The sequence below is a fragment of the Nanorana parkeri genome, unplaced genomic scaffold (assembly GCF_000935625.1).
Source record: "Nanorana parkeri isolate BGI_ZX_2015 unplaced genomic scaffold, ASM93562v1 scaffold149, whole genome shotgun sequence".
NCBI classification, from domain to species: domain Eukaryota; kingdom Metazoa; phylum Chordata; class Amphibia; order Anura; family Dicroglossidae; genus Nanorana; species Nanorana parkeri.
Genome location: NW_017306417.1, coordinates 1,344,037 through 1,366,256, shown reverse-complemented (window position 1 = coordinate 1,366,256; position 22,220 = coordinate 1,344,037). Strand labels below are relative to the sequence as shown.

At 41.5% G+C, this 22,220-nt stretch overlaps 1 protein-coding gene across 1 annotated transcript in view; it reads right to left on the bottom strand.

The window, feature by feature from the left end:
* Window positions 1-4,144: 4,144 nt before the first annotated feature.
* The window catches only part of TTC21B (tetratricopeptide repeat domain 21B), a 67,740-nt gene continuing 49,664 nt past the window's right edge, over window positions 4,145-22,220 (bottom strand). Inside the window, exons 23-29 of the mRNA XM_018554240.1 lie at window positions 20,158-20,308; window positions 19,038-19,199; window positions 16,033-16,228; window positions 13,905-14,129; window positions 8,992-9,112; window positions 6,298-6,365; window positions 4,145-4,523 (exon numbers count right to left, since the gene is read on the bottom strand). Coding sequence (XP_018409742.1) covers window positions 4,446-4,523; window positions 6,298-6,365; window positions 8,992-9,112; window positions 13,905-14,129; window positions 16,033-16,228; window positions 19,038-19,199; window positions 20,158-20,308 — 1,001 coding nt within the window. The 3' untranslated portion in view covers window positions 4,145-4,445. The remainder of the gene's footprint in view (window positions 4,524-6,297; window positions 6,366-8,991; window positions 9,113-13,904; window positions 14,130-16,032; window positions 16,229-19,037; window positions 19,200-20,157; window positions 20,309-22,220) is intronic.

Here is a 22,220-nt window from a genome sequence, read left to right as displayed (position 1 = left end):
AGGAGAGAGGGAGGGGGGAGAGGAGGGCAGATAACGATAGAAGGAGAGAGGGGGGGGGGGGGGGGGGGGGGGGGTGTGTCCTCCATGGGATACAAGTATATCTAAAGGCATTTTTTTTAAATTTTGAATATAATTTGGGAATGGGATAAACACAATTTTTGTGCTGGTTGTGCTCTGCTGGGAAGATATCCCTTCATTTCCTGTCCTAGAGAAACAAAGGAAGTGAGAGAAAATCCCTTCTTAGATGTCATCGCAACAGTTATATCCATTGGGAGATTTTTTTCTTTAGACCTTTTCCCCTGACAACGGTATGATTTTGCATTTCCCACCACTTTCTGTCCCGGTGAATCTAACCAGCGTGATACAGACCACAATAAATCCTGACACTTTCCCACCACGCAGTTGTGCATTGCAGCGCAGCTGCTTGTGTAAATGCAGCCTAAAAGGCCGACCACGGTTCAGACACGAACTGAGTGAGCGTTCTGTCTGGACCATGATTAAAATTGTATTCACTACCCTTGCCCTAGACCGAAAGGAGCACTTAATCCTTGCGATGCAGGGGTAGCCCCACTGCAAGGGTTAACTTTTACAGTTTCACAGCCTCTCTAAAATAGTAACCACTGACAATGATGATCTTTTTAGCTTTCTGTAAGGACAGCGTTCTTCCCAGTGACCGCCAATATAAGCATCATTCTGCCCACTGATCACCAATGGAAGAACTATTCTTCCCAATGAGCACCAGTGTAAAGAACATTATTCCCACTGATCACCAATGTAAGGATCATCCTTCCCACTGATCACCAATGTAAGGATCATCCTTCCCACTGATCACCAATGTAAGGATCATCCTTCCCACTGATCAACAATGTATGGAGCATTCTTCCCACTGATCAACAATGTATGGAGCATTCTTCCCACTGACTACCAGAGTAAGGAGCAATCTTACCACTAGTGTAAGGAGCATGCTTACCACTGATCGCCAGTGTAAATAGAGCCTTTCTTCCAGTGACCACCAATGTAAGGTGGTCATTCTACCACTCACCGCCAATCTAAGGGGACCAGTCTCCAATGTCCATCAGTTTAAGTAGGCCCTTCTCCACTGTCTATCAATGTAAGCAAGCTCTTCACCAACCACCCATAAAAAGGGCACTTCAATGACCAACAATGTAAGGGGGCACTTTTCCAGGGACTACCTCAGTTTTCACTGCCTGCTTTTCTTTTCTGACCATTGCTATTCTTGTTTGTTTTGTTTCATTATTATTACTGAAAACAATTATTATACAGAGCAGCCCATTCATTCTTTTATCTCAACTCACCGTTCACATCAGTGTACCCTGAGCTGTAGATATAATAGTTATTAATAGGGGTTCCCTGAGACCCAAAAGTTATTTAAAGGGTTCCCCCATGTTAAAAAGGTTGAGAATGGTTGCCATAAACATTCAATCAGTAGTTATGAGGTTAGAGTGCCCTCTATTGGTTTTTATGGTCAGACACTTTTAGACTTAATTCCCCTGATTCTGATACAAAATGTTTTCTTTACCAATAGAAAATGTTCATATATGACCAAATAGTTACCACAATGTGCTAATAAATGTTTTCCTCTTTTACAGCTCTATCAGCTACTGTATTTGTTTAACAATCTCCAGTTCTTCAACCAAAAGGTAAACAAAACCTCATGCATAACCATGATGTAAAAATATTGTAGTAAAACAAATTCCCTGCTGAGAGCTAGCCAAGGTTTCAATATGCAAATGAGGCCCCTTGGCAAAACTAACAGCCAGAATAATTAGTTGCCTGCATACAAGCCATGGCTGCTCTCTGGAGAGAAGGGAGTTATGTAAATTCAAATTTCCTGACCACTCCATGGCAGTATATGCTTCCACGGGGATTAGTCAGGAAAGGAAAATGATGGTAACTGGCACCAGTTTTCCCTATTCCTGACCAATGCATGGCAGAATATTCTTCATGCTGCAATAGAGCTTAGCCAAGTATGGAATTTTGCACCAATTTCCTTAAAGCGGACCTTTACCCTTATCTTTAAAATAACAACAAATACACCTTTAGAGATGTTTAGTAATGACAATTTATAAACAGATACTTCTACATAATTGTCGGCTTTGTATTCCTTGTATACCTTATTTATCTTTTCTCCCCCAGTCTTCTGGCAGTGGCCATGTTTACTAAGGACAGATTACCTGCTCTTATTACTTCCTGGATTTCTGGCACATGTGACCAGGACATGTGACCAGGACATGTGACCATGCACATCATCTCAGTGGAGGAAAATGCCTTTCCCTGCGATTACAGATGAGATTTCCCAGCAATGCTCTGCTGATGACAAGGCAATCCCAGTGTGCATTGCTTTGGCAAACTGAAGTCATTTTGCCCTTTCAAAGCAGGAAGTGAATGCTCTGCAAGTGTAAGTATTTCACAATCACAGCAATAGTCAAAATAATTTATTTAATAAACAATTCAATAAATGCCAATAAACAATTACAAGAACATAGTTGATCATTTTATAACTAATGTTTACAAAAATCCTATGTTTTGAACCTGGCTAATTCAGATGTAGTGTTTTTTAGACTACAGATAGTTCATTAAAGGGTCAGTCCACTCAAGAAGAGATATTTTACTCATAGGTGGGCTAGTCTAGTGGGCTGAGTCACTCTCTGTTTCTTGTATGTCTTTGGCATTCCAGTGGTGCAATCCCCTCTGTTGTATTCCCCTCGATCTCTGTTCCTGCCCACCTTGATGTCCTAACCTTCCTACTACAACAGTTTTGTTTCAGGTCTGCCCAGTGCTCCCGTTGCCTGTTTTCATGATATAAATGAAAAAAGTGAGTAGGAGGAGTGAAATGCCCTCCAAGTGCTCCTGCTATGTGTACAGTTCAGGAACTCCAACTCTGGGGTCCCTGAGGAACAATCAGGTGATTAAACTGTCCATCAGCTTTTTGGGTGGCCTGAGACTTTAATATAAAATCTTGGTCAAGCTTTCTATATTGGGTTTAACACATTTCCCTTCTTCAAACAAGGATATACAACAGGTAATCAGCTACCTCTCACCAGATTTAATTCTTGGAAGTGCGCCATAAAAAAAATTCCATTAGTTTAGTACCATAGGCACAGGATTTTATTACCAGATGCATCTTTATTAGTTCCACTACTGTGCTTAGTTAATTATATGTATGTATGTATGTATGTATGTATGTATGTATGTATGTTACATGTGCATGACATTGCTGCGTATTTATGGACAGTGAATTGATATAACTATAAGAACACAACCATCCAAATAGGGAGAGCTCTTACACGCCATGAGTAAGGCTCTCCAAAAAGAAAAGGGGTGTGATGAATGACCCCTGTCTGGATATATCTATTTTCTATGGGAATATTTTTGTACCATTTTATATTATAATGTTAAACAGATGAAAATGTAAGAGTTCTTCCTATAACTTACATTTTGTACAGTGCGTTTGTCATTTGTTTTGCTAGAGTTCTTCCTATAACTTACATTTTTGCATACCTTCAATACTCACTGTTTTACATAACCAAATACATTTGGGCTTACACATAAAGTATGTATTTATTTATAACCTAAACGCAATGTTATTTTGTATATTTACTTTGAACTTTTAGGATTATATTTTGTTTGTGTGTGGCAATTATTTTTTTTGTGTGCATTCTTATGGACAATATCATTTGGATAAACATGCATACGGGATGCACAAAATCAAGTATCATCTTTTCATTTTATAGGTCTTTCTTGTGCTTGCAAAATATATATGTTTGCTTTCAAGTTTGTAATATGTATTAAATGCAAAATGGGAGGCAGAGCCTAGCAGCATAGAGGTTAAGGGTGCAAATGCTTTTGGTGTGCATCGTATTTACATTAAATTGCAACTCCGTTATGTGTACGTGCATCTAAACTGGCACCATAATGTCAGCGCACCTTCACATAAAAAAGAATCCCTTCCGTGGAGACCACTTACTGCTGGGGTTCCTATGCTTCTAGTTCTCAGGAGCATGGGGAATAATTCAAAACATTTGAATTTTTTTCCATAAGCTCTGCTTCCATGCTGTAATAGGAGTTTCACTTCTTTGCTCTGTGCGCACGGCGCTGGAACGATGTAGTGGGCAAGTGGGCACAGACACACTCTTTCAGATCCTTGATAACATCTTAGCTGCTCTCACTAATTCAAGGCATGTAAGTGAAATAGTTAACTTGTTCTACAGTGACTTCAACTACTCCTCATTTCAAAACAACATCCTTTTCTATTAGACTGGTGTTCCTGAATAAACAAGGCGGTGGTCACTTGCTCATGCTTTGTACAATAAATGGACGCGTTCCCAGGAAATTGCTTTAGCCGGCCATAGTGTGCCAGGCTGTGCCTAGCACTCACAAACCCTGCTGCCTGGGTACTGTACAGTACCTACAATTATCTGCCTCTAGGTCCTTAAGGCAGCTCTGGATTTGTCAAGGATGTCTTTTCTTATCTTTGGGTAATTGGGATGAAGTTCTAAGACCTGTTAAAGAAAGCAAGGGATAGTTAGAAGAGTAATAGGCAAACTCGGATATAGCAATACATGCATGTGTCAGGAAAGAAATGCAGCAAGTGCTCTCTCTACAGGCAGACTCAGGAATATGCTGAATGTCCATAAACCAGAATTTCACAGAAGAGCCAAGAGCACCCGAAGATGTATTTGTTCTGCGAATTGCCTTAAGGGAACCATCAGATGAAATAAAGGCAACAATTTAACAATATACTCGGGTGGCAGACACAGTATGGTGCATGAAATCACCTTGTTTCATCCCTAAAGTAGAATTAAAGGGCATGTTTTACCCTAATGCATTCTATGCATTAGGGTAAAAAATGCCCAGTACATTTCCTGTCTCCCCAACACTTACCTGTCTGCACCGCCATCCCCAAAGCATTCCTCCCGAACTTCCTGGTTCTGGGGAGGAGATTGAGGGCAGAGGCTTCTTCTGCCCTCAATCAAGCTGTGGGGTGAAGATGAGGGGTGCGACCTGCCACAGGGCTCTGTGTGTTTATGTACAGTATGCACACAGCCACTGCGGGCACCTGCAGGGAGCAGGGAGAGCGCGCTGCACGGACCCACGAGAAGTTGAAGAAATGAAAAAAAAAAGAACACAGGATATGCATCCCACATCCTCTGTGCCAGGCAGTAGGGAAATGGTAGAGTTTACAACATGCCTGCCTACGTGTGGGAAGATGCAACACATGCGCAGACACACAGTACCTATCTCCCCCCCCCCCAAGAAACGCAGGCACACCAAAATGCTGACAGTTGCCAATTACCTGCTTTGCCAGATAATTGGGAACTTCAACGGAGTGCAAAACCCACGCTTTAAAAGTCCAGAACTATATATAATTGATTCCACAAATATAAGAATGATGACAAGAGATAGCCAACGTGTTTCAGAGGCCCAACAATCCCCCTTCATCAGGGCCTAGGCAATTCCTTACAAACACTCAAAATGACTTTAACTCAGGAGCCTGGCCTTGTATATCAAAGCAAGAAACAGGTAGTCATGGGTGTCATTAATAGACAGATTTGCAACCAAAGGCCTTGAAATGCAATGGCTCTCTTGCCATCTTTCTGATGTTTTTGGAATCAATAAAATGACTTGCAGACAAAAGGTATTTTACATAGTAATAAAAAAAAATGTGTAGGGGGCAAAGCTCAGCTAAGCTCCATGTTCTCCACTCAAAAATCCAGTGTAAGAGCCTGAACAGCTGCAGCCTGAACGGTTCTCACATTGGCCAGGTAAAGTGACACTAAACTCAGGAGATAAATCTTGAAAATGCATTCAAGTACCTTAACTATTAACAAAAATGTATCTTATTTGTGTATCACTCGGCTGCAGATCCTCAAATCATCTCTGAATCTGTGCTGACACTGTCCTTCCTTCCGGAGGGTGGCTACTTTTGTTCTCCATGGTCCCTGTGTATGTTGTAAAGTAGCCACCAATGCAAGCTCACTCCTGTGATGGACTACAATCTCAGGTTTAATTTACTAATTAGTAGTGAGATTGCAGTGTGCTACAACCAGCCCTTTGTGCTATTCAATGTATACTCCCCCAAAAACAAAAAAACGTGTGATAGAAGTTCACAGTGTACTCCAACTACATCTAGACCACGACTTTGGTACGATTTGTTTGCTATTTGCATAATGTTTCCATTTTAGTGATTCAAATAACACGTAAAATCAAAGTGATGCAGCATTTGTGTACAATACACAGGTGCAGAACTACTGCATTCTAGTAATAATGTCTTACCTTGTGACACACATCAATTGCATCAACGTATCTCTTTGCCTTAAGGTAGTTAAAAGCAAGTTTATATCCTGCAAATTAAAAAAAATAATATTCAAGTATTAGTTTAGGATAGAGCAAGATATGGTTGAAACCAGTGGGGTTTATAGAACATGCGCCTATATAGGACTTTGAAGGCCTATATATACAATATCAGATAGCGTATCTTTTAAAACATGTATCATTAATTATGATTCATTAAAATACATGAATGTTACATATGTTTTTTAATCTTTTTGGATGTATCCTAATTAACTGCTTGAAGACCAGCTGTTTAGACCCCTTTCCTGGCCAGGCCATTTTTCAGTATTCAGCTCTGCGATACTTTGACTGACATTTATTCTGCCATGCAACGCTGTACTTAAATGAATTTTATAAAAAATTTTGGGGACAGATAGAGCTTTCTTTTGGTGGTATTTAATCACCACTGCGGATTTAATTTTTTACTATAATTAGGAAAAATTACTGAAAATTTTGATTATGTTAGGAAACATTTATTATGACACAATTTTTTGGTAAAATATAAAAGTCGGGGTCACGTCGGGTAAATAGATACAAAACATGTCAAGCTTTAAAATTGCACGAAATCGCAGAAAACTACCATGCCTAAAACTGCCCATAGGCAACGGTTTAAAAGCTTTTACAGCTCATCAGTTAAGTGTTATCAGTGATTTATGGGCCTAGAATGATTGCTCTCACTGTGACGTTCGCAGCGATATGGAACATGTGCGGCATAATGGGCGCAATCATCGTTTTTGAACACATGCGCCCCCGATGCATGTTTGCATGCATGTATGTATGGGTGGGGACTTAAAAACATTTTTTTAAATTATTTTTTATGTGTAACTTAAAACATTTTTTGGGGGGGACTTTAATTTTTTTTTGCTATTTTTTTCCCCACTAAACTTTATTGCTATCACATACGGGGGCTAATAAAACCCCCCTATGTGATAGCAAAATATGTGACAGGTCCTCTTTATGGAGACATCAGGGGTTTCCAAGATCCCTAATGTCACCTAGGACCCCCCAAAAGAAGCTGATGAACCACAGATCTGCTCCATTAGCTTCTTTCCAGCTTCTGAAGCTGGAGAGTGACATAAGAATGCGGAAGTGATGTAATGTACACCACTTCCGCATTCTGACAGCGGAGAGGGGACCATGCTGATCCCGGGCTCGCACCGGGCACAGCGGAGCCCGGGACCAGCGCGCGCGGGGGGGGTGGGGGGCACACACCGATTGTTGCCACATACAAGTGATCCGCATCGCTTGTATGTTAACAGGCATCGCTGCCTGTTTTTAAATGTCGGGCATTTACCGCTCGAGCGAGCCCGCTCAGATCTAGAGAGCTCCCGGTATACAACGGCCGGCCGGGAGGTAGTTAAAGATGTATGGTTTAAAAAGATACACTATTTAATGTTATACATACAAGGCACCTTCAAAATCCCATATAAGGACTTAACAAGGGATTTCCGTTAACACCCCCTTCGGAGAGATTCCTGTACAGGACAGGAAGTTAGAGGGAGTGTGGGAAACCCCTCCTAGACAGTTGTCACCCCAACAACTATTCTAATTGGACGATGAGAACACTTGACATAGTTGTTAAACCTTCCCTACTCTATAAAAAAATTTAAGTTTTAGTTTTAGCTACACTTTACAGTACTGGAAGATCTTTCTCTACAACCAAATCCAAATATGTTTAACAAACCCACTGGCTTCCAGAGTACTGGCATAGGGAATAACTAAAACAACAGAGATCTGCTCATGCATACGGTGCATCCACCACTGGTCACTATTAAAGTATATGTATACCTAGTCACTAAAATCTCATATAAGCTTTATCATGTTAATATCATTTTTAAAGTATTTTTGAATACTGTATTTTTAAGTCTACAGAATTCAATGTAATAAAACTTGCTGATCCTGCCTTAGGGGTTTTTGTTAAGGCACTTGTTCATAGGGTGACTGTGTGCCTTCAAACTGTGCTCCTGCATTGTCATGCTATTACACCCTCACCTAACAAACACTACAAGCAGTCATGATTTTGCACAGGTGTAACCATCAGAAAACCCGCCCTGAGGAAAGATGTGCAGCAGTTGCTGGAAGGGATGCATGTAGACAGAAAGTGACTACAAAGATGCTGCAGGTGTGCAGGACTGAAGAGAAATCTCCAGTACCTTCCGGGTAAGCCTGTGGTTGATGTTTGGCTTCTCAGGCACCTGGCACTGTCAAGTGAGGGTGGAGAGGGTCTTTAAGCTCCGTGTAAGCACTGAGTCACTACCTGCTGCAGAATAGAAAGTAGATGGTGATGGCGGCCTACCCACAGCAGGGTCCTCACTGTCCATCAGAGCTGCTCAGCATGGCCTCCTCTGACCAGAAACTGACCACAAAGCATCATATGTAAGGTAATGAAAGGCACATGAAACTCAGATTCAGGATAACATTTAACAAAACCCATGCCTTGAATCGTGTTTGGTTTCAGTTTGAAGCATGCTAAGTTACATTAATCACTGTGACTATAGAACAGCTTGTCTGTTGGTGGCCTAGGAGTGCACCATTCTTGCATACTATTGGAACTAATCTGTTCTGTGATTCTCCCAGGGCAAATAATGACAGGCTGTTCTAATAACAGTGTGTGTGATGTCATTTCTCTGCTCTTACCCACAGTGGGACTTGTCTGGTTGCCATACTTCCAAGCCATTTCATAGTTGCTGGCGGCGTCCTTATATGCTTGCTCTTTCTCCATGATATAGCCAGTGTATTCATAAGCCTTGCAGCATGACTGGAACAGGAATGAATCATGTAAATGGAATATCAAATGACAGGAAAAAAAAAATCTAAAGATGCCCATACACCTTACGATTATCGGACGAAACGTTTCGTCCGATGATCGAATAGTCGTACGACAGCCCCATCCTGCCCCGATGATCGCCGTAATTAACGAGAAGCACCTGGACGAAATGCGGTAATTGATTTGTCGTATTTTCGTTCGCGCATGCGCAGTGTAGATCGTACGACTTTTGACGGACGGAAACGCCAGCAACCTTACGACAATCGTACGATCGAGCAAAGTTTTCAAACATGCTTGACCGTCAAAAGTCGTACGATTGTACAGTAATGTCGGTTCGGGCACTCTATTCACACGTACGATTGTCGTTCGAAAAGTCGATCGCATACGATTATCGTCCGATAATCGTAAGGTGTATGGGCACCTTAAGGCACAATATTCATAGGAACTACTCACGTGTTAGTCTGGAATACCAAACTAGTTAAAATGGGAACAATTTGATTAATAATGATAATATTTGATAGCTTTGTCCCGCTTTCCTTTAAAATTGTTTTCTCCAGCCACAAGACAAACATTAATGTACAATTAAAGTGACACTAAACTTAGGAATTACATCTTATAATTCATTCAAGTATCCTATTATCAAAAATGTATCTTACTTGTGCATCAAACCATCTCTGAATTGGAGCTGACACTGCCCTTCCTTCTGGAGGGTGGCTACTTTTGTTCGCCATGGTCCCTGTGTATAATATTAAACTCCAGTTTAGTGTCACTTTAAGTACCTAAATGTGACTTGGCATTGGTCTCTTCCAATCCCCTGTACTGGGAAATGTAGGGGAAACAGAAAAAAAGGCCAATCAGGTGAGAACTCCATGCAAATATGTTGATAAGGAATTAGCTGACAGGAAGAGAAAGAAGAGTGAGCAAAGAGATGATCTAATCAATCTCCTGTTGCTCCTTTGATAGGGGGAAGCTAGGGAAAGAGATGACACCACTGTATTCCTAACTTTACCAGAGAAAGTGGTGTCATCCATCTTGCTGCACTGTGTGCCAGGGCTGTATAGAAATCAGGACAGAATGGGCAGGAATGCAAATCCTTTGGTAGGCATAACGGAGAGTTAGGCTTGATGGATCCACCCTTGTGGCCTCTGACTCACTTGCACTTTAGCCTGTTCCCTGTGGTGAAGGGTGGGTTCTGTAAGAGACAGAGGAAGGCAATCAGGTCCTTTCCTTTACACAGATCCAGTCTTTCACCATGGCAGTGTGGGTAGTGGCCATGTGGACTCCAAAAGAGAACTAAATATTTGGAAGTGGCCATTTTCAATGGAAGCTTCACAAGGCACCCATGCATCTAAATTCAACCACAACAATTAGTACATTTACCACTGGGCAAAAGTATGTTCTAAAATGTGCTGACAAATTTACATGATACCTTTTAGTTGGAATCAATATATTATTCCTTCATTTATTATTAGCTCCAACTACAAGCAGCAACCACTCAATAAATGGTTGATACCACAAAAAAGTCATAGCCATCTCAACTTCCCACTTCTGGCTGGACCCAAGACCAAGTAGTGCATTGTAAATCAAAAAGAGCATTATTATAGCCCATCAAAGGTAGTCATGTCACACAGAGGTAAGAGGCAAGGAGAATAACATTCTAAAAAAAAAGGATTAGTTAATAATATGGATCATTGCATAAAGTGAATACAAATGAGCCTTTTGGCTTTGAAATATGTGTAGGAAGGAGAAAGAAGTGAATAAGGAGTTTTGTATTGCCAGTTTAATTGCTTCTGGAACGTGAACATTCTAAGTCCTGAGAGGATTCTTCCCTTCTGATAAAAGGTATTTTTCTGATAAAGTACTGAAGTAATCACTTTCCTCTATCTGCAGCTAGTTATAAGAAAGCCTCATTTTTATTACAATTATAGACATGGCTGTGAGTTCTACGGTTTCCTCAAATGTATTTAAACAATCCTTGGTGAGTTTTCAATTTAAACAAGGCGAGGATTTATAGGAGGGCTCAGAGAGACGGAATAATGTAGAATCCTGAGCGTCTAATGAGTCTTATAAAAGCCTTTTCTCACTTTACTGTAAACAGGTTGGGCGAAAAGAACACAGGTAACTTTCCAGCATATATTCAACATAAATCATTGTAGTTAAGGTTGTATACTAGTCAAGCAGCTAAATGCACTTCTACAACATAAACCATTTCCCTATTTTACCGAACACAAGCGTAGTCATTCTGCTCAACCTGTTTTATGATTGAGACACCCCTGCCAGACAATACAACCGGGTCCCTGACCTTTCTGCCAATTATAGAGCAGATAAGCCACACAGCCTGGTTAATGTCCCAGCCCCGCCCCTCAGTGGACAATGACGGAGCAGCAAACAGACAAAGTCATTGCTTAGCTCTATCCTTCTGCAAGCTTGTCTGCCATAAACAATAAATGAATGGCTCAGACTGCTGGCCCTCCATCTCCTAATCTAACCTCTGCTGTGTTACAATATCATGTCAAATGGGGATGTGTAGGAGGAAAGAAGCGCTAGACCATTACTGTTTCAAGGGGCCCACACTATGTAAGTGGATCTGTTCTCCAGAATGTTCTCGACGAGGCAAAAACAAGGAACCCCCATGCAGATCAATGGGGTCCAAAGTAGGCTCAAAGGAAAACAGAAGAGGGCACAGACGAGGGCACCACCACAACTTGATAGAGTCCAGAACAATGGCTTATTTAAAGGGATCAATATGCTAAAACAGCCAATGCGTTTTGGGGTTCCACTAACTTAAAGAAAATAAACAGTGTTTTTGAGAGACACACTCTCTGTTTTGCCTGAGGAAGGGACCTTGCGGTTCCAAAAAGTAATATGTGACACTATAGCAGTCAATAAATATTGACTATTAAACAGGCTGGAGTGCTAGTGACTTCTCTTCATTTTGACAGACAAGCCACACCCCTTTCCCCCCAGGAAAGGACCGGAGTTGGTTGTCAAGAACACCATAAATTTTCATGGAATGCAAACACTCCTGAAGGGAACGAAGTATCAGTTTACCACAGCCCTGATGAAGGGGGCTTAGTGGATCCCCGAACTGTGTTGGCTGTTTAACCATATTGATTCCTTTGAATAAACCAATGTGGTGGTTCCTTCACCTATATTTAAATATCATGTCAAAGTGACAATTCTGCTATTTTTGTGCAAGAAAAAAATTTATATAACAGGATTAAATGGTGACTTTTCATATCTGTCTGGAGCCAAACCATTAATTTACTTGTGTATTTGTTACTTCCTGAAATCTGACTTACCACAGTTGCTATGTGCCAGGTGAAAGTGAATATCAGTCTTGCAATGTGAATGCTTATTGTGTAAGTTGACGAGCAGGAGGCGCAAGCAATGAAAAGGATAGAGTCTTTAAATATACTGTATTCTCATCTTTAAAACTTGATGGTAGAATTAAGTAAATGAATTCCTTTTTATTGCACATAACTGTATCTTGTATTCTCTATATTTATATGCAGATCATGCTTTTCAGCAAAAAAAAGAAGCAGTGGCAGGGTTTGGACAAACAATAAGGCCCCTTTCACACGGATGCCGTCAGTTTTGATCACCAAGGAGTTCCGTGCACCGATCTACTGCTAACTGGAGCTGTCTGGTACAGATGTCACTCTTATGATGGAGGAAAAAAATTTAACTGTATGAACCCACGTTGGTCAATGAACAGTCGGATGTAAGCAGACGTGTTTCCATTTACATCTGATTACCTCTGATCTGTCACAGGCAGGTCTGCCAATATAGAACTGTTTCATTTTTTCCCCCCAGACCTAGATGGGGTCAGGGGTAATTGGGGGTACAACACCTGAACAATGCCTGCAGCCAATCAGATTGTTCAGGTATTTTGACAGCCAGCGGGGCCGACTAGCAAGATACTGAAGCTTGGCCAAGTGGGAGATTCCTCCATCCACACAGTTTAGCGTAGATGGAGGAATCTGTTGCACTTTTTCCATCTGACCATAGAAAGTCTGCAGATAATTTATAGGTGTATGGTCAGCTTCAGAAGCAGCCACATTTCTCAGCAGATGTGGGAACACCCATCTCGTGCCATGTTGAAGGGACACTTTCATCATTTAGCCTGCTAAGATTCTGCTTATACTGTACATTGCAATCAGGTTGAGTTTAACATTGTTTCTTATTTTGTTTTGTAATTATGTATTGTGCTTCAAGTTTGCTATCTTGGACTTTCGGGAACCCCCCCCCCCCCCCTTTTCCCCAACTCTATATGCACAACAATACTAGTTCTAGTCCCCATGTGTCCTTGCAATAAAATCTAATATAGTCATTGGCAATTCACTGCTTTTATTTTCTAACCTCATGAGAAAACTGACAGCTACAAATCTAGCTCCTTTGGGCAGATTTACATGAGCAGTTGAGACACATTCTAACATACAAATACTAATTTCTCTCCACTCTCTCTCTCTAAATACAGTATATGTCACCAAGCACTAAATATTTTAAGCAAAAAGCATCGATATATGATTAAACCGATTTGGTTCTATCCCAGCATGCATTTTTAATGACAGTGTCCCTTTAATGCAGAACCGGACAAAGCCCAGGATCTATATAGCCAATGCTATTGCAGCTGGCACCCGACTTTGGAAGTTTTCTCTAGTTGTTATCAATGGAGCTGGATTCTGCGGTCAGATTGTAAAGTGTATGTTGACCTTAAAACTGCAAGCCTGATCCTAGTATGAAGTTAAGAAACACAACTTCTGCTTTGTTGGACACAAACCTTATTATGTCGCAGGCAACGTTTTAGCAACTCTCCCGCCATATCGTATTTGCCTGACTGAATGTAAATGTCCGCCAGCAGCAGTAAACTTTTCTCAAACTCTTCTGCCTCTGTTGGGTTCCAGTTCATCTTGGCAATGCGCTTTAGCTGGTTTCTTGCTCTTGGGGTTTGCTTTAATATCATGTACGCAGTGGCCATTCCCAAAAGTGCGGGCATATAGTCTTTCTGGAATAATGAGAGACAGTAACTAAGTATGCATAAACACATTTACTCTAGTAACAATACAAAGAGCAACAATGTGAAGTAACCTTGGACAGTAAATAAGAATTCCCTTTCCAGAACTATAAAGACAATCGTCATTTGAGAAATACGGGTGACAGCACTTTGCAGGAGCAATCCTGTTTGTGTCATTGTTAATAAAAACTCTGGTCTAACTGAAAAGCAAAATACTGTTTTAAAATGAGGACTTGCCTCAATCAAATGTAACATATCAACACATTTATCATACATGTAAATAACCTGCACTCCTAAATTACACCATAACTAAAGGCACTGTGCAGGTGAAACACAGCTCAACCAACTCATATGTCAGGGCTGGACAAATCCCAGGAGTCAGGTAGCCAATGCTCCCTTTAGAGGTTTTCTCTAGTTGTTGTCAATGGGGCTGACTCCTAAACCCTACTGGCTCCTGGATTGGACAGACGGGCTTCTTAATTCCATACTAATTCATTCACCCCGGTCAAATATATTATAAAATGCACTGTGCGCTTATATAAATATACTAGAGCTGAAATAAATATCTAAACATGGCCACAGGCATGACTCCCAGAGGCAGAGCATGATGGGATTTGCAGTCTTGCCACAGCTGGAGGGCCAGTGTTTGCCTACCCCTGATATAGATCAACACTTTGCCTATGTTCCACGCGAAAATAAAGAGATGTTAATGTGCAGTCACATACATGACACCTTGAAAACTTTTGTGTCTCTGCCATCACCTTCAATACAGGATGCTAAAAGATTAGCTTACATACAGCATAACAGGAGAAATGTATGTAGTGTTTACTCTTTGATTCACACTGATTCAGCCATAGTGTTCTAAGGAGGATTGCCACGGGTCCTATTTTTTTAAACTCTTCCACAGGTACCTATGATTTACAGCTGAAGTTCAGCATCCCCCCCCACCCCCCCCTTCATAGTTACATAGTATTTGGGGTTGAATAAAGACATACGTCCATCAAGTCCAACCCATATAGGTCCAGCATCATCTCATTCTTAGGGATACTGGTATCCCTGAATATTACGGTCCCTCAAGAAATTGTCCAAACGTTTCTTGAACAAATCTACACTCTTGGCTGAAATCACTGCCGATGGCAGTGAGTTCCAGACCCTAACCGCTCTAACTGTAAAGAACCCTCTTCGCCCATTGTGCTGGAATTTGTTCTCCACCAACTTTAGGTGGTGGCCTCTAGTCTTTGTAATGGAGTTAATCTCAAAAAGATTAACTTCGCTAAAAGATTAGGTTCGCTAAACCTTTTTTCCCAAACCTCCTCTAGCCAATCCCCCAGTAGATTAAAAAATATTCTAAATGCCCCAAATACTTACCTGATTCCTTGGTCACATGACGTGCTGGTTCCAAGTCTTCTCTCTTTTAGTCTGCAGAGTGGGACAGCCTTCTTCAGATGCCCACATTGCTGTCTGGTGGAGTGGACAGTTCCCATTGGCTGTCCATCTGTAGGGTCATCAAGGGTCCTGAAGACTCCAGCGCCAGAGTGATGCCAACACGATTAGAGGCATCAGGGAGACTGATCCACTGTGAGTTTGGACTACAGCAGTGGATCACCGGTCTTTACTCCTGTAAGAGGTGCCATGGACAGTCAAAAGGACTCAGTAGTAAAAGCAGGCATTTAGAATTGTTTGTGGGTGGGAAAACAACATTTGCCCGGGCTTTAGAAATAGATGTTTTTCCTTGAGGGCTGTTAGATGAAATTGTAATGACTTTATTTTGTAGTCTGAGCTAGAAGCCACCTGTGCTAAGCAGAAAAGGACACAAGTGTAATCTGGGGTGAACCAATGTAGTGGTTCAGCTTTCTTATGAGCGAACAAGCACACGTTATTAATAAGATCTTACTTCTGCAGCTGCCACTTCAGTAAATGTGTTCAGAGCGCGTTCTACATTGGCTTTCTGCTTGGTTGCCATCAGGCAATAGTTCTCCATAATCCGGAGCTGGATGTGTCCTTGGAGACTTTGCGGCTTCAACTCCTTAAGAAGTTTCTCTGCCGTTCTGACAGCAAGCTGTACAGACTCCTGCTTTTCTGTGGAGTTTCTACAAAATGATAAACAAAACTCAATTACATTCCCCTTTATGCGATAGAAATAAAATAATAGACAGATTACTTCACACTGTTTTAAAAATTTTTAAAGAAGAAAATGTTTTATTAACCCTTGCAGTGAGGCTACCACGGCACTATGAGGGTTAACTCCTCTTTATTGTCCATGTAAAAAAACAAAAGCTATACTCACCCGATGCCCTGAGCCGGCTTGTATCTTAGACCAGTCCTTCCAGCCTCTCTCCCCCTCCGCTGCAGAGGTCTAAGGTCCTGTAAATCATCACATCTAAAAAATGTATATAGACGTGAGGATGCTAAGGAACGTTCCAATGCTGCAGCGGAGGAAAAGAGAGGCTGGAGGCACAGCTGTGACAGTAGGACAGCTCTGAGCTTCGGTGAGCATAACTTTGTTGATTTTGAACCTAGACAAAAACGAGCACTTAACCTTTGCAGTGCAGGGGTGGCCCCACTGCAAGGGTTAAGGGAAAAGTTTTCCTGGAGTCCTCCTTTAAGTTGGCTCATTTTTTTATTGTTATTCTGAAGGATACATAAAACTGACAATTAGCAGCATGCATCTTTAACAAAATGTCTACCCAAAATACCAACATGTTTTTTTTTTGACTAACCAGTTCAGTCAATGAGACTTGAAAATTCTTTAACTCAAAAAGAAAAAGCTCAGAATAAAAAAACTTTTGTGCACATGCAAAGGAGTGAAGTCATCCTGGCTCAGCCAATCAAGATGCCTGAAGACCCCGAACATGGAAGAAGCTGGGGAAAAAATGTTGGCACTGGCAATGGCTGACTGACATCACATTGCTGGAGGGCAGCTGAGTATTGGAAGATTTAAGGGGTTATTCACAAAAGGGTGAAGAGTTTGGAGAAGGCAGGAGAAGTGAACAATCTAGGACAACATAGCTGATTTAGAAAAATTCTCCAATTCAGCTCACTTTCCAGTTCAGCTATGTTTTCCTATGTTGTCCTAGATCTCCAAACCCTTCACCCTTTTGTGAATAACCCTTATAGTTTCACTTTTAAGCTTTTTTTTCCACTTCAGTGTGTAAATGAAGCTGTGGGGAAGCGAAGGGTAATTAAATATAAGCAGTGTGGAGGCCTGGTATTTAAAGTGGAATTAAAGGAGAACTATTGGGAGAGTAAAACCCAATAGTTTGAGGCAGGTGTCACATGCTGGTTCTATAGTTCGAGAACTGAGAGATCACGAATCGCTGATCGCTCAGCTCATGGCTTCTCCCTGCTGAGAGCGGTGACTGTCAGTCACATCTCCCCGCAGGGATTCCCCCTCCCCTCTCTCTGTTCCTCCAGCGCGCATTGGAGGGAAAGACAGGGGGCGGGCATGGCTGGCTCTAAAGAGGCTGCAGCACAGCTCTGCGCTGTCAGCATATAGCGGTCAGTAGCCTGCTATATGCTGAGTTTGGGTCACAGGAGTACATTAGTAAGTGTACTCCTGGTACTCAAAATATAACTTTAGCCAAAAAAAGGTTTGGCCAAAGTTCTCTTTTAAGATCAATGTTTAAACTCTCCCCAATAGCAAGCTTATATTAGCTACTTAGTGTAGACTGGAATGAAAGCCTCCAAATGCTTCCCCGTCAGTAGATGTGGATGTAAAACTGTGTTGTGACATCACCAGCACATGTGCATTATATGGCTAATTCTCAGCATCCCTGACTGTGCCGAGATCTGCAAAGCTTCTTGCCATGTTTACATCACAGCTTTCTTCAGCACGGCACTTTGCTCTGACGAGTCTTCTTTTCTTTCAGAAACCCCTTGAAACCCACATTAGTCTGCGCATGTGTGGGATTTATAAACGAAATGAGGGTGGAAGCACGGCTAGAAAAAGCAAATGCCAGAACATTTTCAAAATGGCACTGGCTTCCGTGCGTGCGACAAGACAACAAAAAAACCACAATACGTTTAAAAACTGATGTTTTTTATTAGAACTATTTGTTTTACATTTTTTTTTACCACTAAACATGTCATTTGGAATGAAATAGCAAAGCATGCTGGGCTTTCTTAGGAGAAATCCCAGCACTGGCTGCTCACCTTTTGACTATTCCCACAAACTAAAAATACACACAGGCACTATGTTTTCTAGAAGAAAGCAAGTAAGGAGTGTGTCTTTCCTCTGAGTCATTCACCTGAGTGTGTGTAAGCTGCTATCAGTCCTATTCACAGCACAGGCTATTAAAGCCATAACAAGCCTGGAAGAGTGGCCTAGAGCTCCAACAGATGCCTACAAATGGCAAACTTGACATTTTCAAATGCAATATTTCATATTTACGTAAAAATAAAAGGAGCCAAGTAAGTCGTATGAGAGCTGCCTGTAGGACCTTGCGTCCAAAGCCAACATCCGCTGATGCAGCCAAATCTACCTGATAAATCTTGGTAAAAGAGAGGGGTAAAGCCACAATGGGGAGCCGACCTGTTTTTTTATTTGCATAGTGTCCAAACATGCTGTAGGCAGCAGTATACACACACAAAAAGGAGAAGTATTTTATTTTTTGTAAAAGAAAAAGCATACAAAAACACAATTCATTCATTCTCTGTGTGCACATAAGTGCTTGTCTGCTTCACTGCGTCAAACGGAATGACTTCAGCAGCAATCACTCATACAACAAGCAGACAGTGAAGGTTAATGGGGAAGTTTTCACACATGAGACCTACACAATGGCAGTAGAAGCTAAAATTCTGACAGATTAGTAATCTCATGATCCTCCTTTCAGGAATAAGTGACACATTTTAGATGGAGCTTGCCTTTAAAAAAGGGATGGACTAGAATACATTTCTTACCCCATGTCACCATTCAAGTTGTCAAACACTTCTCCGCCCACAGTGTCATTATCCGGATTCAAGCAGATCTCAATCATGTTATATATGGCATTTTGTCCCCAGTCACTGTCTTTACGAGCTTTATTGAAATGTCGGAGGGCATCATTAGCTTCACCTGTGTACCTTGGGGAAAAGAAGAACATGGGAAAGGTTTCACTTATGTCACATTTACAGATAAAGGAAAGCTATTTAGGAGACCACAATTTTAAACTGTGGCAAATGACTGCTAATAATAGCTAATAGTAATAAAAGCAGATGTCAGGTTTAACAACTTGTATGAAAGAATGTTGGTTTACACTTCCTCTCCCTTTCAGGAATCTTACCGCGTAATGCTTTGCAGAGAAATCAAACTACCGCTACTTAAAGATAAAAAGCTACATTTAGTCTCCGTTCACATCTACCGTATGTGATGTGGGAGCGCGTGTGATGTGCATGTGATTCCACATCACATGCTGCAATGTTAAGAGTGATGCAGTGCCATGATTTCTTAGTAGATGTAGGAAATGAAGTGCCACACCAATTAAAATAGTGCAGATACAACTCTTGATTATTTTAATTGGTGTGGCACTTCAACTCCTACATCTACTGTGTTCACTTTCAAGCCAAGGATACTGTGGAGACCCTCAAGTCAGTGATAGCTGCCTATCCATTAGCCAGATTACACATATTCACAGCACTTAATCACTGTTGGATGATAAAAAGAGAATAATCCCACAGGTCCAGGGCTCTCTTTCCACTTCCATGATTTCTAAGTGGCACCCCAACACACCTTGTATGTACGTTGTATGGCACCATACCACATGGTAACCTTTTGCTATGCAATTGCAATGTGATTAAAAAAAAAAGGTATTAAAAGAAGTAGTCACCAGAACGCCAATGTTCATTCTATCAATTCTTCTTTACTGATATTAAAAGGTCATTTTACAATGTAAAGCAATGTTTTCGGAACCATGTCGGTCCCTCCATCTTGCAGAAAAAATGCATCACCCATTTTAGAAGCAAATCATGTCTACTTCTTCTCTGATCATCAGAAGGTTTCAAACATATCTCCAGATTCCTATAGCTGAGGCATCAAACATACCACAAGTATAATCCTTTGCAATAACAAAAGCCAGGTTCCAACTTTGCTCTGGAGGAGAACTTCTCAGCCAGATCTAGAAATTTCGGGACTTCTTCAAGCTTTCCAGCTCTTCTCAAAAGGTCAATCAAACGAGAGAGAGTGCCATAGTTATCTGTAAGGGGAGAGAGTAAGGATTTATTGTTCACAGGCCCTTGCCATAGTTATCTGTAAGGGGAGAGAGCAAGGATTTATTGTTCACAGGCCCTTGCCATAGTTATCTGTAAGGGGAGAAAGTAAGGATTTATTGTTCACAGGCCCTTGCCATAGTTATCTGTAAGGGGAGAGAGCAAGGATTTATTGTTCACAGGCCCCCTCCATAGTTATCTGTAAGGGGAGAGAGCAAGGATTCATTGTTCAGAGGCCCTTGCCATAGTTATCTGTAAGGGGAGAAAGTAAGGGTTTATTGTTCACAGGCCCTTGCCATAGTTATCTGTAAGGGGAGAAAGTAAGGATTTATTGTTCACAGGCACTTGCCATAGTTATCTGTAAGGGGAGAAAGTAAGGATTTATTGTTCACAGGCCCTTGTCATAGTTATCTGTAAGGGGAGAAAGTAAGGATTTATTGTTCACAGGCACTTGCCATAGTTATCTGTAAGGGGAGAAAGTAAGGATTTATTGTTCACAGGCCCTTGCCATAGTTATCTGTAAGGGGAGAGAGCAAGGATTCATTGTTCACAGGCCCTTGCCATAGTTATCTGTAACGGCACAAAGTAAGGATTTATTGTTCACAGGCACTTGCCATAGTTATCTGTAACGGCACAAAGTAAGGATTTATTGTTCACAGGCCAGGCAAAGAGCCATATTAGAATGTTAAACCCAATCAGGAAGCCGGGAGGTGGGTCATCACGTGCCGCCCACCTTCCTGATTGGTCAGGAAGCCAGGCTGCCTCGGAACATGAAGCCGGTGTTCTTTCGGTTGAACACCGTCTTCCCAGGCAATCGGGAAGCTGGGCGGGTCATGACAAGCCAGGCCAAAGGTACCCCAGGATGCCGGTATCGGTATTTGGTATCGGCGAGTACGGGGAAAAAAATTAATAAATATCGGTACTCATACTCGATGCCGACAAAAACGGTATTGGTGCAACTCTACTGATTATGAACCAGGTCTTCTTGTCTAACATCAATATCTGAACTCACAAATGCTGTTTTGTTTGAATAAGTGCAAATTCCAACAGATTATCATGGAATGCCTTTCACAGAAGAGTGGAGGCTGTTATACCAACAAATAGGTTGGGGGGAGGGCAAAACGCCATAATAATGCCCATGGTTTTGGAATGGGTCATCAAATAAGCTCATATACGTAGTTGTGATGGTCCACAAACATGTGGCCATACAGTGCAAGAGTTTATACTGCATTCTTACAAGTCCGATGTATTTTACAAACCAAAATAATGCAAATATGAAACAGCTCTCAGAAATGTACAATTGGAAATAAAGTATGAACAAATGTGAGAACAGCAATTCAAGCAATATATTTAGGATTAGGGTTGCCATACATTCCTGGTGCCTACCCTGCTGCTCAAGGGTCACATGTGGCCCCATAGTGTTTGAAGTTTGACCCTCAGGCCCAGCAGTCAGTAGTGGGAGCACTGATAAGTAAAAGGGCCTTTAATAACAGAAGTCACTAGTAGTTTCATGTAACATGTCCCCAGTCTCTGACTGTCTCCTACTTCTGTCTCCAACCAGCTGAGTGAATAACCGAGCCGAAGTGAACAGAGCCGAACGACCTCCGTCTATTCACCCCGGCTCACTACGGCTGATTTCAAGGGATACATCGGCTGCCTTCGCTCAGCCGAACATGCTCTGCATGGTAAGCTGAACTGAAGTGAAGAAGGAGTGGCATTCGGCTCGGCTAAACCAGTAGAAAAAAAAGGTTTAAAAGATATGTTTAAAATGTAAATAAAATACTCAAATTAAAAAATAAATAAGATATTTAAAAAAAGAAAAAAGAACTAATTGGGCGGAGCTAGCAGTGACAGCTAGCTCCACCCAACTGTTTCCTATTGGCCGGGACCTGCTAGAGT